Source organism: Podarcis pityusensis, assembly GCF_964106645.2.
Source record: "Podarcis pityusensis genome assembly, chromosome: 1".
Classification (NCBI taxonomy): Eukaryota; Metazoa; Chordata; class Lepidosauria; order Squamata; family Lacertidae; genus Podarcis; species Podarcis pityusensis.
The window spans coordinates 78,542,679-78,556,292 of record NC_138028.1 but is presented as its reverse complement, the minus strand read 5'-3'; the positions used below and the strand labels follow the sequence as shown (position 1 = coordinate 78,556,292).

At 43.2% G+C, this 13,614-nt stretch overlaps 1 protein-coding gene across 3 annotated transcripts in view; it reads right to left on the bottom strand.

Moving 5' to 3' along the window:
* Positions 1-13,614, bottom strand: part of HRAS (HRas proto-oncogene, GTPase) — a 66,171-nt gene that overhangs the window by 8,652 nt on the left and 43,905 nt on the right. For all 3 annotated transcript variants that reach the window (XM_080975790.1, XM_080975788.1, XM_080975789.1), the window contains exon 2: positions 6,708-6,862. In XM_080975790.1, the coding sequence (XP_080831916.1) occupies positions 6,708-6,818 (111 nt within the window). In that variant the 5' untranslated portion in view covers positions 6,819-6,862. The remainder of the gene's footprint in view (positions 1-6,707; positions 6,863-13,614) is intronic.

Genomic DNA, 13,614 nt, shown 5'->3' with positions numbered 1-13,614 from the left:
TTCTGCTCCTCTCCTTAGTGACGGAACCAATGGAAGAGTAGCATGCCCTGGTCTCCTTGCTCAACCCCCCCCCCCCCAGCTGCTTAACTTGCTTGTTACCTTGACTTGATGTTTTCATCACTGGGCTGAGACATCATCTCAGCTGGGGTCCTCCCTTGCTCGTGGATGTACAGTGGTGCCCCGCAAGACGAATGCCTCGCAAGACGGAAAACCCGCTAGACGAAAGGGTTTTCCGTTTTTGAGTTGCTTCGCAGGACGAATTTCCCTATGGGCTTGCTTCGCAAGACGAAAATGTCTTGCGAGTCTTGAGATTCCCCCCCCCCCCGCTTTTCCCCCCTTTATCTAAGCCGCTAAGCCTTTAATAGCCTTTTAGCAGCTAATCCGATAAGCCGATAAGCCTTTAATAGCCGCTAAACCGCTAATAGCGCTAATCCGTTAAGCCGCTAATAGGGTTGCTTCGCAAGACGAAAAAACCGCTAGACGAAGACTCTCGTGGAACGGATTAATTTCGTCTTGCGAGGCACCACTGTATAGTCCTAGCTTACTTTCCCTAGCTACTGATGCAGTCAATTAGATTAGAAGGCACTCATCTGAAAAACACAACTGAAATGTTGCTCAACTGCTGTACTCACCCAAATCTAGTGAGTAGGAATTTTAAAGAGGGGTGAATTTAGGACAGTTTAGCTCTCTCTTTATCTTGCCACTGCCACCTCCTCCTCCAGGTTCCTACACAAGACTCATTTCTTATCAAAGTCTCTCCCTTCTTGAATGTGATGCTCACTCTTGCACCATCAAATCTATCCATTGTTAAGTCCATGCTGAGTCTGCCTAATGACCACGTTAAGCCCTTCTGCATATGGACACTTCTGTGCAGCACTGGCCATCCTGTTTTGGGGCAGGAGCTCTGTTTCCACTTAAAATTCAATTCATGAATTGCTGTGGAAGAGGATGCTCAAATGTCCCAGGGAATGCAAGACATATTCTGTTAGCCTGCCAGCATCAGTTCCTTCAATAATAAAGAGAATCACACGGTAAGAAAGGGGAAATTGGCAGAAAGGGAGGACTTTATTGAACATAATACTATAGCCATTATGTTCTTTTCCTCCAAAGGAACCATCTCACAGGTCTAAGGTTGTTGGTGGGCCTGGCTTTAAACTTCCTGGTGGCAGAAGGGAGGGGTATGGACTTTTTATCTGGCAGAAAGCAATTCTTACACCTTAATTTAAGGAGCAGGAGGGTGTTAACAGGTCAGGAAGCCGTCTCAGTCTGAGTGGATTTCGATTCAATTACCCTGCTGGTTAAAGCCAGTCTCTTAAAATGGAAAGAGGAACATTTGAAGAGGTGACACCTCTGGTGCCAGAGTAGCAACTAATACAGCCAAGGCCCTGTTCTTGGAACTGACAGGGCTGCCTCAGGACAGACAAGGTATGCCTTTGACACCAGAGCTGCCCAGCCTTAACACACCTATTTTCTTAGCTGTATTTAGTGTATACTAATCCTTCTAAAAGCAGCTTTGCTCAAGGGAGAGTCACAATCATCTCCTGTGGTCACACCACATACAGGCCAGTGAGTAAATATACCGTGGGCAAGCACTGAATGGAGTTCATGTGCAGCATAAGCATTTTCTGTGTGCCTATATCCACAATACAGCACATCATGACTAAGTCACACCTATGAGAACACCCAATAGGTCTATTCTAGTATTCCATTCTGCATGGCTATAAAATACACTGACTGGAAAGGCTTCCTTCCATTCCCAAAGGCCAAGAACCCATTTTCTCTCAAATTCTGAGAGAACTGTCCCTAAAATCCCCAACAGTTTTAACAATCCCAACTCATTTGTGGCATTAGCTGTTCTGAGAAAGACTTCTAAATGGGATATAGTAATTTGCCAGGTACTTCTGTGATGACAACTTTTGAAGGGCTATGGACTCCCTGAAAAAATGAGTTCACACACAGTTCATCCGCCCTTATCTTCCACAGTGAAGTCAGAGGCAAATAAATTCATTCAGCTTCTATGCGATCTCCTTCTCCTCCTTTAGTACACTACCTTGGAGGTTCTGGTTTTCAACTTTCTGCCTAGCAACCGGAAAAGTGAAACTGTGCTTGTTAGAGCTGAGGGAAGAAGGCAGCAGCAGAACGCAGCAACACCGGGAATAAGGCACATGTACACTTCTACCATATGCATTGCTACCCCAGAACTATCTTAATAATGTACACTGTGCATAGCTGCCCCTTGCTCCTGGAGGAAAACCAAGGGGCAAGAAAGTGAACGGCTTGACCTCCAAAAAGAGCCAAACATTAAGAAGGGGCCTCCAAATTCCTTTGGAAACCAGAAGCAGACGCATTAATTCACTAGAGTGTTACTGTTCTGACACAAACAAAGGTATATATATAATCAGCTGCTGAATCCCACAGTCCACTCTTTAAATATTCAGAAACTGCCCAGACTACTACCAATGCAAGTCTAAGATATGCTTCACTGTGACCATCCTAGTAACTAACTCTCCAAGGGGGACCTGGGAGACAGAACAATAACTGAAAAGCCCAAGAACATTGAGTGATTGCTTGGCTTGATGCCAGCTGCTTTCAAGGTGACCGACATCTCACTCTTTCATGAGGGGGGGGGGGAGAGGCATTTATATAACCCCATCAATAATGTATCAGCTGCCTCCCCAATGGCTTTTCAGAAGCATAATGGAAATGGTCTCTTTGGTTGCTCCAGCACTGTGTTCCCATCTTTGTATACAGATGCAGCTTACTTCAGTGTGGCTCAGTCCGAGGGTGCGTACATCTACTTTTGAGGGTGGGGAGGAAACCTCTCCAAAAGAATACCCCAATCCCCACAATCAAAATAAGGGATATCAAATTAGATCACAGTATAGAAACCTTCACAGACCCTTTCTGGCTTCAAAGGGCAAGTTCCCACCTGCACATTCATCTGTCAACTGGTTCAGTACCTAATGATGTGATCATGTGAAACTTTTTCTAACACAGATTACACACACCACATAAAACAGTTTACACATTTAGCTCCCAGTCATTGCACAACCGGCCCTTAATCTGTAAGCAGGCTAAATGAGCATGTTTTCAAAGCATTCTTCACAACCAAAGGGCTAGAAACGTGGTCTTTTTTTAATTAAGTTAAGGTTCTCAGGATTCTGCAGCTGCACCTGAAATATTCAATTCTACAATGCACAAGACAATCATTTGCAGACATATCGCATATTACTAGATCACTAATTACATGATAGCCTTATCCTGTTAATTGTTTCCGCAGAAGATGTTTGCATTTACATCATAATTTAATTGCATAATTCACATCATAATGTAATTGCATAATAATTGCATGTTTGCATTTACATCAACTTCTCACAAGGAAAACAGAACCAATGTATATACAGATCCTTAGCGCTGCACTTTTTAATTCCAAAAATAGCTGAGTATGGCTGCAATCCTATGCAGTTACCTGGGAGTATGTATCAATTCACAAAAAGAAACTTATTTTTGAGTAAACATGCACATGTATCCGGTTTGTCAATTTTGTCATTATTAGCCAGATCCATTTGGATTGTCCCCCCAGTTCTTCTCAGCTGCCATTTTTACAGTTAAAAGACTAACTGGGATTCAGCATGGTAGGAGAATCCTGCCTTGGAACCCTGCGACTGATTAGATTGCTTGGAAGCGCAGCAAGAGCACAGATGTTTTAAAAACAAACCAAAAGGGAACATCAGCTCACTCTAGTCAAGGAGCTCATAAGGAAGAGAAGATCCCTGAGGGAAGCTCTGATCTGCAAAAGTAATCAGGCCCACAAGATAGTTTTGGCCAAGTCACACCCCCATGCCTTACACCAGATGTTATATTCTGAGACCACCAGGCCTCCCCAACTTAGGCCATGAGGCTGCTTTGGTCAAACCACAAGCACCTGCCCTACACTTGGGTGGGAGAAGTAAAGACACAACTGGGCCAAAGGAGGGCTTGCAAGCGTTGCCAATCAACTGACAGTTGGGGCCTGCACAGCTCCAAGGGAGGTGCTTCGCAAGCCCAGACAATCAGCTGCTAACCCACACAGGCAAAAACATGTCACCTGATGTTAAACTTGGTCCCCAGGGGCGATAAAGGTTCAGCCCACCAGCTAGATCCAGTTTCCCAACACTGCTGTGACACCGGAACTTAAAGCAACATATTCAGCGATTGTGTCACAGTGCCCACCCCATTCCCTCCCTCCTTCCCCTAATCAAAATGCCTGATGCTAGGCAGTGGCTGGGGTTATATGAAGAAGCTTTACTCAGCACGTTTTCATTGTACTGGAAGAACTGCAAGTAGTAAATAAAAGCAAAATAAGAGAAGAGAAAGCTAAACTGGGAGACACAGAGGAAGCAAAACCAACTCCCTACCAAAAAGAAAGTATTTTAATGCTTCTCTTAGTCAAAAAGCAAACTTTAATAATGCTCCGACAGCTGAAGAAAGTTCCAAGTTCAGAAATCTGAAGAAAAAAATACATTCCCCCATCCCAACAACAAAAGGGCCGAAGGTTGTAAAGAACGGAAAGTCTGCTGATGAGATCATCTCTGAGATGGTCTATATAAATCAGTTCTGTAAGTACAAATTCTGAAAATGTGGGAGATGTGCTGCTTTACACTACTGATATCAACACCTCATTAAATGAACAATTAGAACCTTAAAAATGCTGATGAGGTCTCAGGTTTTGAGGACCATATTTAAGGTCTGGGAAATAGAGAGGCTGAATGAAAAAACGAAAAACTTAATAGACAAAATAAATCTAATTGCATATATGGGAAGGAAGTTGTCTGGGCTTATTACTAACTCCAAGTCAATACAACAGATAACTCACTCTATTTGTTCTCATCTGCTTAGCTTTGAAAGTTAAGCACAGGCAAACTCCGGCCCTCCAGATGTTTGGGACTACAATTCCCATCATCATCCCTGACCACTGGTCCTGTTAGCTAGGGATGATGGGAGTTGTAGTCCCAAACATCTGGAGGGCTGGAGTTTGCTTATGCCTGGTTAAGCACCTTTGGAATCCTTAAATGCTGGTGGAATGACCTTAACAAATGTGAATAAATGCAAGAGGCCTCACACAAATCACAAATTCTCACTTAATTTTGCATTACCAGAATTTATTTATAAGAACTCCAACTCCCGGGTCTCTTTGTTCCCATTTTATTGTACCCCCAATGGTTCTTCCCCAGACAACCTATGGGGGGGAGGAGAAAAAGAGCTTCTGGGTTATATAACACTTTAGCCCCTCAAGGCTATGGAGGGAATCATTCTGTAGCAGTGTGATGCAAAAGCAATCTTTCAACTTCTCTCTTTGTGAGGAAAATCTGGGAGAGACGCCACATGAGATTGCTGAAGGAAGCCCAAAGGTTATATGCAGATGTGCACATATGTATGTGGCATACACATGTACATGTGTGTGTGTAGGGTTTGGAGGTGTGAGTGGGTGTGTATATAAAAATGTATTTATTTAAGCTATTTATATTCCACCTAAGTAGGTGTGGGTGGGTATCTCATAGAACCGTAGAATTGGAAGGGACCCTGAGTCCAACCGCCTGCAATGCAAGAATCTCAACTAAGGCATCCATGACAGATGGCCATCCAACCTCTGCTTAAAAACCTCCAAGGAAGGAGAGCCCACCATCTCTCGTGGGAGTCTGCTCCACTGTCAAATAGCTCTTGCCATCAGAAAGTTCTTCCTGATGTTTAGTTGGAATCTCCTTTCTTATAACTTGAAGCCATCGGTATAGCTTCTCTAATCTGTTCAGGTCATCTTGAATCCCAATTCTGTCTTTTGTAGCACTGGCTACCCCTCCCAGTTTGGCATCATCTGCAAATATGATGAGCATCCCCTCAATTATAACTTCATCCAAGTCATTTATAAAGACATTGAACAACACCAGGCCCAGGATTTAACCCTGAGGCAGAACCCCACTTGTCACTTTTTTCCAGGATGAACACACTTTGGGTTTGGTCAGTCAACCAACCAACCACGTGTTTTATGAACAGCATGCCAAGATCAATGGCTGCAGGTGAAAGGGACAATCACAATACCTGCCACTGCAAACACACAAACACACACACAAACACACACACACACACACACACACACACACACACACACACCTCCCTGATTTCTCACATGCAGAGATTTTTCCCATGGAAACCATTAAAAAACTCTTGCAATCTCCCACTGGCAACCTGGAGTTGTACTGTTTCAGAATGACTGTCTTGTGAACTTACTGAATGTGTAGATTAACACACAAAACTTGCACCAGAGGTGACTCAGGTTTGCAAACTCTCTGGCTAGTACCTTATCCATAAGGAGAAAGCATGGCAATAATTAAAGTCACTACAAGCTCAAAAAGTGGCGGAGCTCATGGTGGCTTGTAAATATTTTTTTACCAGCCATTCTCTTTCAAGTAGGACTGATTTCAAATTGACTTTGTGTCTCCTCCACAGCATCTCTCCTACTGTGCTTATTATTCCATTGAGGGCCTGCCACTGTACAAGGAAGGAGAGCTTTTGCTTTTCTTCTATAAATTGCTTCTGAAGTTGGGTTAAGCTTTGTATTTGACCGCTTTCGTAGAAGCCCATGATGGATGCAAAGACAACCAAGGCTAAAGGGGGAGGGAGATTAAAAATAAATGTCTATGCGTTAGTTTTGAACATGAGCAGGTGCTTACCTCTATCGTGGGATCATACTCATCAACAAAATGGTTCTGGATAAGCTGAATGGTCAAAGCACTTTTCCCTACGCCTCCTGCCCCAACTACCACCAGCTTGTACTCGGTCATCTTCTGGTCAACCCTGGTTCAGGGTTCCCTCAAAACACAGCGGCCTGAAAGAGAAGAGAATTGGATATAAACCACATGAATATTGGATGAACTCCTCAGCCCCACCCTTAACACAACTATTTGCCATTAATGCTACTTGACACCATGGCACAGTTAACAGCATCACAGCATGACGACGCAAGAGCCTCTGGAGCAAAGCAAAAGCAGCTACGGCAAAGGCACCTGGTAGTCAAGGTCAGCGGTCTATTCAGGTTCTTCTGCTGACACAAGACCCAGCTAGTTGCAGATTGCTGTCATTACAGGAATGTGGACAGCCCTCAACACCCACCCAGAAGCCCTGAAGGGGATTAAAGCCCTCTTATTGGAGCCCTTTTAAGGAATTATGTAAACAATGAGCAGGCAAAGCGAAGAATGGGCACGAAGCAAGAAATGGATATTCATTATTCAGGCCCAGTTAAATCAATGCTTAGTAGTTTGCTTTCAAATACATTGTCAGAACAGTGCAGATGATGAAGAGTGTAGAGTTTGGACAGGCTTCAAACCCCACCCCTCCCTGTCTTGACTAACTTAGCCCTTCACATGGCCAATGCAAAAAAAGACAAAATTAGATAAACACTTTGCACACGAAAAAATGGGCTACTACTAGCAACACAGAATGCCTGCTTTGCTCTTTCGTGCGTTAAGATGAAGTTCTCTCTCTCAACAATGAAGAATGATTATCAATGTTGAAAATTAACTGTCATTGCTGGGCAATTTCATAGACATTTTGGGGGCCAATTCACATTACTTACATATTACCCAGTTATTTGAGAGACCATCTTACCCCTTGTATTCTCAGAAGGTCACTGCGTTCTGCAGGAGAGTTTCTCCCGGAAGCTTCTAATTTTTTAGAAGCCTGCTCTATAGTTACTTGGAGCAGGGCTTTCAACATGGCTGCCTTAGGTTTAAAAACAATAGAGAACACACACACCTATCTTCAGTTATCAGTTTTTGCATTGTTTTTAAAGCTATTTTTTATTTAAATGGTCTAGAGACTAACAAGGAAGGAGATTCATAAAATACTTTTTTGATGTTGCTGCTACAAGTCCTGATCACTTCTTGTATGCATACAGACATAATTTTATTTGTATGCTGCCTTTCCATAGGTCAAACCACACTCAAGGAGGCTTACAACAGGAAAAAAAATACATAATTACAGCATAACAAAAGTAGTCACAAACAGTAAACAAAATATAAAAAATATACAACCAAGGTGAACTATTTCCATATAAATCATAAGATTTAAAATAAAGATACTAAAAATTAACATCAATAACAGCAACAACCGTCCCCCACCATTCATGCAAATGTAACGCAATGTAGAAAGGGGGTAAATCATGGAGAGAATTAGCAGCAATTCCTACAACCATAGTGCCTGAAATAAGTGCTGCCATAATTAAGGGACTTGGTGCCAGCTGTATGATCACACATTACATTTGTCCATTGCAAGCATGTGGTTGGAGATGATTCTGACTGCTCATATGTAGACAAAATATGTTCTGTGAACTGGTCCTTATTCGTAACAGCTTCCATTTTCTCCAGCCCTTTTTCATGTCATATTTTTGAGAGGAATTGTCTTTATATTTGCAGTACGTTTCTGAGCACAATTCAAAGTGTTGGTGTTGACCTTTAAAGCCCTAAACGGCCTCCGCCCAATATACCTGAAGGAGCGTCTCCACCCCCATCATTCTGCCCGGACACTGAGGTCTAGCGCCGAGGGCCTTCTGGTGGTTCCCTCACTGCAAGAAGTAAGCTACAGGGAACCAGGCAGAGGGCCTTCTCGGTAGTGGTGCCCACCCTGTGGAACGCCCTCCCATCAGATGTCAAAGCGATAAACAACTACCTGACATTTAGAAGACATCTGAAGGCAGCCCTGTTCAGGGAAGTTTTTAATGTGTGACATTTTAATGTATTTTTAATCTTTGTTGGGCGGGGTACAAATAATAAATTACTATTACTATTACTTTAACGCTATGGGAATTGCATACATTTTCCATGGGCAGAAGAAAACAATTTAATTTTTCTCTTGATACTCTGCATTATGCCTTTTGATGGCAAGTTTCCATTAGTGGCATTAAGATCAGACACAGGCACTCAGTAGCAGAACTGAAAAACAGCAGCAAAGTGCCTTTTATCCCATTTCTCCTTTATCATTTATTATACTGATACCCCCGCCATATGGCCCCGGAGTGCCCTCAGGGCGGCTTATGTAACTTGATAACAAAAATGTAGGAACAGTACAAATATCAATTTAACTTACTAAAACTACAGACGCAACAGAGAAGCAGAAACAATTAAGAGGTCCAGTCTTAAATAAATAAAGTAGAGGGCTTGCTCACATTAGGCGGCACCCCTCTTCCAGAACATTCTCAATGAAAATTCTCAGGGGTTCCAAAGACAAAAGCCCCTCATATTTCCTACCAGAAACTCCAAATGCCATGGGGATGCAACAGCGCTTCTCTGGTTAACTTAAAGCAGAGATGGGAAACGTACAAGCTGCAGCAATACCTGGAAGGCCACAACTCCCATCATCCCTGGCCACTAGTCATGTTGGCTGAGGTTGACAGGAGCTGTAGTTCAACAGCATCTGTTTATGGTCCATTTGGGAAAGGGCCACACCTCAGAGGCACAGCATCTTCTGTGTATATGGAAGGTCCTAGTCTTAATCCCTGGCAACTTCAGGCAAGGATGAGGGAGATCCTAGTCAGAAATTCTGGAGCAGTTGCTGGTCAGTGTAAACAACACTGAGTTAGATGGACCAAAGGTCTCACTCAGCATAAGGCAGTTTCCTATGCTCGTCTTCTTCCTAACCTCCACATCCTTGACGCAAGGCTTCCGAGGGGCCACATCCCTGCTCCTTCTGCCTACTCTCCTCAGCCTCAGCTCAGTTCTCACAGAAGAGTGAGCAACACGGAACTAATTAATTCTCCACGGGATACTCCCCAATTTCAGAATGAGAGACATTGTAATGAGGAGCCCCCCATGCCAGCTGGAAGAAGCTGACAGTCAAACAAAAATGCACTAGGCATGGCTATCCGCAACCTCTGCTGTGTATCTGGGGGAGGGAGAAGCAGAAAGTGCTTTTCAAATTTGCTCTGCCATTATCAGCAGGCTTCCACCCCCAAGCTTTAGCTACTTCACAATATTTCTATGGAAAAAAGAACAGTCGTGTCTAAGCAGATGGAGGGGGGGAACCCCTAAAACCCTGAGTATTGAAAAAAGAAAGGCAACCCATCATCATCCCTAGCTTCTGCCTGCCAGAAGCCAACAAAGAGGGTCAAATGCTAATGATCTGAAACTGTGTGTGCCTGTTGCACGGCTGCTTCCATTTCCTCTCACTGGTTGGAACTGCTCACGGGGAGGAGCTGGTCCTGTTTTCATCTTTGTTCAGGCTCAGCAAAAATATATGACCAGTGAAGGTGGCCCCTGGCCTAGAAGCACAGGCATCAAGATCCCACAGACTTTCCATTATGTATGGTACTTTGATCTTAGATTGTTGTTGTTGTTGTTGTTGTTAATCTTAGCTTAATTTTTCACCAAGTCTTTTGGATAGATAGATATAACAGAAGAGGTTCCCTTGCCTTCTCAGCTTCAGGAAAACTTCCAAGGCCTACTGGAACGTTTCCACTGCAAAAGTTGCTACCTACAAAACACAAGCTTGTTACTTATTCAGGGTCCTTTTCTCTGGGATGCTACCTCTGCACACAGGTTCATTATTATAGGACAAGGTCAGGCTTCTACAACTGCTTTGCCTCCTACTGCTGTGCATAGATCTAATGGACTGAGAAGGCAAATCAGTGTGGAGGGAGCCATCAAATCTTAAACAGAGTAGAGGATCACACCTCTTGACAGTCACTAACAAAATCTTTTTGCCGAAGGGACAGAAAATTGTTTAAAAGTAAACACGTGCCTGCTCTCATCCAGGGGCTTAAGACTTGAGTAGGGCTTCACCTCGGTATCTGAGCTGACTCCTGTTATGATAGTTAACGTTTACATTGCACTTTAAATTTTCCAAAAGCTTCATAAACACTAGCTCCATAATCCTTACAACAGCTCCGTAAGGCAGGCTTGTATCCATTCCCACAAGGCGAGTGCTGACTGCAATAGGCAGGCCAAGGCAGCCTCTTGAAAGAGCTGATTTGTGGATTTCACACCCTCAGCTACCACACCACCTCTGAACAGCTATCTTCTAACATGTGGTGGCAATGTTTTATTTCAGTTTACGATATATGTATACACCACTTGTCGAAAGAAACCAAAGTAGTTAATAAGAAAACGGTTAAAACGCAAAGACATGCAATATCAAAGAAATGGTAAAAACAGGCAGTCAGCTGAAAAACTAAGAGCAATACAGCAATAATAACATACCTCAGAATAGGCGAAAGGTACGTTTGGCCTGCAAAATAGAAAAGCCTTTGCCATATTGGAAGTCCAATAGAGAGAGGAGGCAAGATTCCCTGAAGGGGGGGGGGGGATTTAGATATGTGAAATAACATTGCAGAACAGTTTCATCCCAGTATGCAGCACACAATTCCTAAGGACTTGTAAGCCACAGCTTCTCATGCACCAATGTTGATCTTGAAACTGATAAGCATGGTTCAGGTAGGCTTAAGCCCTGGCATCAATATTTTTACAAATTCATATTGGCCTCATCTTTCCACTACAGCATGGTAATGCCCCCTCTCACTCCTCTAGACTGCCTCATGCCATTTCCTCTTTTTTTGGGGGGGGGGGGAGAAAAAATCATGTGAAATCATGCACAGCTGTAAAATTAAAAATAATGACCTGTATTAGAACTTCCAAGTGGTGCTTTTATTTCAAACATATGCACACCCACCAATATAAGAGGATATACACATATGCAAGGTTCTTGCCCATCCCTATTACAAAACATTTTTTATCAAGTGTAGCCTGTTGTTCATAAGTATCTTAACACTGGATGGTGTAATTAGTTTTGGGTAGGGGACAAGAACATGAGCTGGCTACTCTTTGCATGTTTTGAGAGATAAAAAGGTTGTGAGCCCTTCCTACACACAAAAATACCCTCCTAAACAACCTTCGCCAAAGCCCCACATGGCAACATTTTGCAATTCACTAATTCTCTATTATTTCCAGGATGTGACAACTTCTGATTTCAATATGTGGGAACCTGTCTCTTGTGCAGGTGTAACATCACTCATTCTCATCATGGTTAGGAGATTGGAAGATTGCCATTTGCTCCTGGCTCAATTCCCCCATGCCAATTCCATGGATTATTTTAACCACAATGAAGTGGTTATGCGGACGGAGTGTTACATCAGTGGCAACCAGGTTTTGTTTCAACCTGAAACCCACTTCAAACTTTGGTTTTAACTCTGCTGTGAGTCAGCAATTAATTTCATTCATGCAGATTAAGTACTGATCAGCATTAGAGGCAACTGGCACAGCGGTGCCTATACTCCCATAACCGTCTCCTTTATGCAGAGGAAAACGGTCACATTAATGGCCTAATTAGTGGCACACAGAGGAAGATTTTAGGATCCTGAATTCTCTGTTGATGTTCATCCATGCTGTACACACAGCCGTCTCTGCACAAAAAGGCCCCACATATGCACGGAAAGCAGTTTGTTTCTGTCTCCTCCAAACCCACAGCATCCCTATGGTGCTAAGCTTCCCTCTCCGATGGAGGTAACACAATGCCCATGCTGAGGATAAGCCCACTGCTCTCCAATTATTCCAATCAGATCATCACCTTGTCACAAAGGGAAAAGAAGCGAGCCTTACAAGCAGGCAAGCACAGGGGACTAGCGCTACAACTCAAGAATTAAGGAGCAGCAAGAAAAATATGTGGTACAGCAGGGGCTCCCAAAGTGGGGGGTACAGCTGCCTGGGGAGCAGCGGGGTTACGGGTGGGGGCACTAAGAGGCAAGGGGGTGACAGAAGCTGCTGGAGGTGTGAATGACTATCAGATTTTGAAAAGCTGGTATCATTAGATCAAGTTCATCACTTTTGTTGAATTAATTAAACTAAATAATTTGAATATGATTTTGACTTACATGTGCAATTAATTGCTACTGTTGAATTTTATTGTGTTATTATTTTCCTTAGTGGGTCGTGCAAAGCGCTTTTCTGAATAATGCCTTTTTATAAGGTAGGGTAGGGGGCACAGGGAATGAGTTTATGGAACTAAGGGGGAGGGGGGCCATGTGGTGGGAGAAATACACAAGCTAGAAGCAACTCATTTGCTTTTAGAATCAGAAGCTATAACCAACAGAACATCCAACGGAACATCCAACAGACATATAAAACTGGGGAAACAACAATATTCTAATAATATTCCAACATATAATCAGTACTTCTTACAGTTTATTTACAGTTACAAAAGTCTGATATCTAGTGGCGGAGATCCATTCCTGCCCAAAGAACACAAAGAATGTGGGAGAAGAAGAGGTCAGTTTTCCATTTCATACCATACTTTAGATATACTAAGTACAGTGATACCTTGGTTTTTGAACTTAATCTGTTCTGGAAGTCCGTTCTTAAACCAAGGAACACTTTCCCTGATGAGGCCTCTCGCCGCCGGTGCCCTTCCACCGTTCAGCTTCCATTCTTAAACTGAGGTAAAATTCAAAAACCGGGACACTACTTCCGGTTTTGCGGAGTTCATAAACTGAATAGTTCGTAAACAGGGCTGTTCTTAAACCGAGGTACCACTGTAGTGATGAAACAAAATTGAACGGTTTCCAAGTATCGTCAAAGTGTGGTGCAAAGTGAGGCT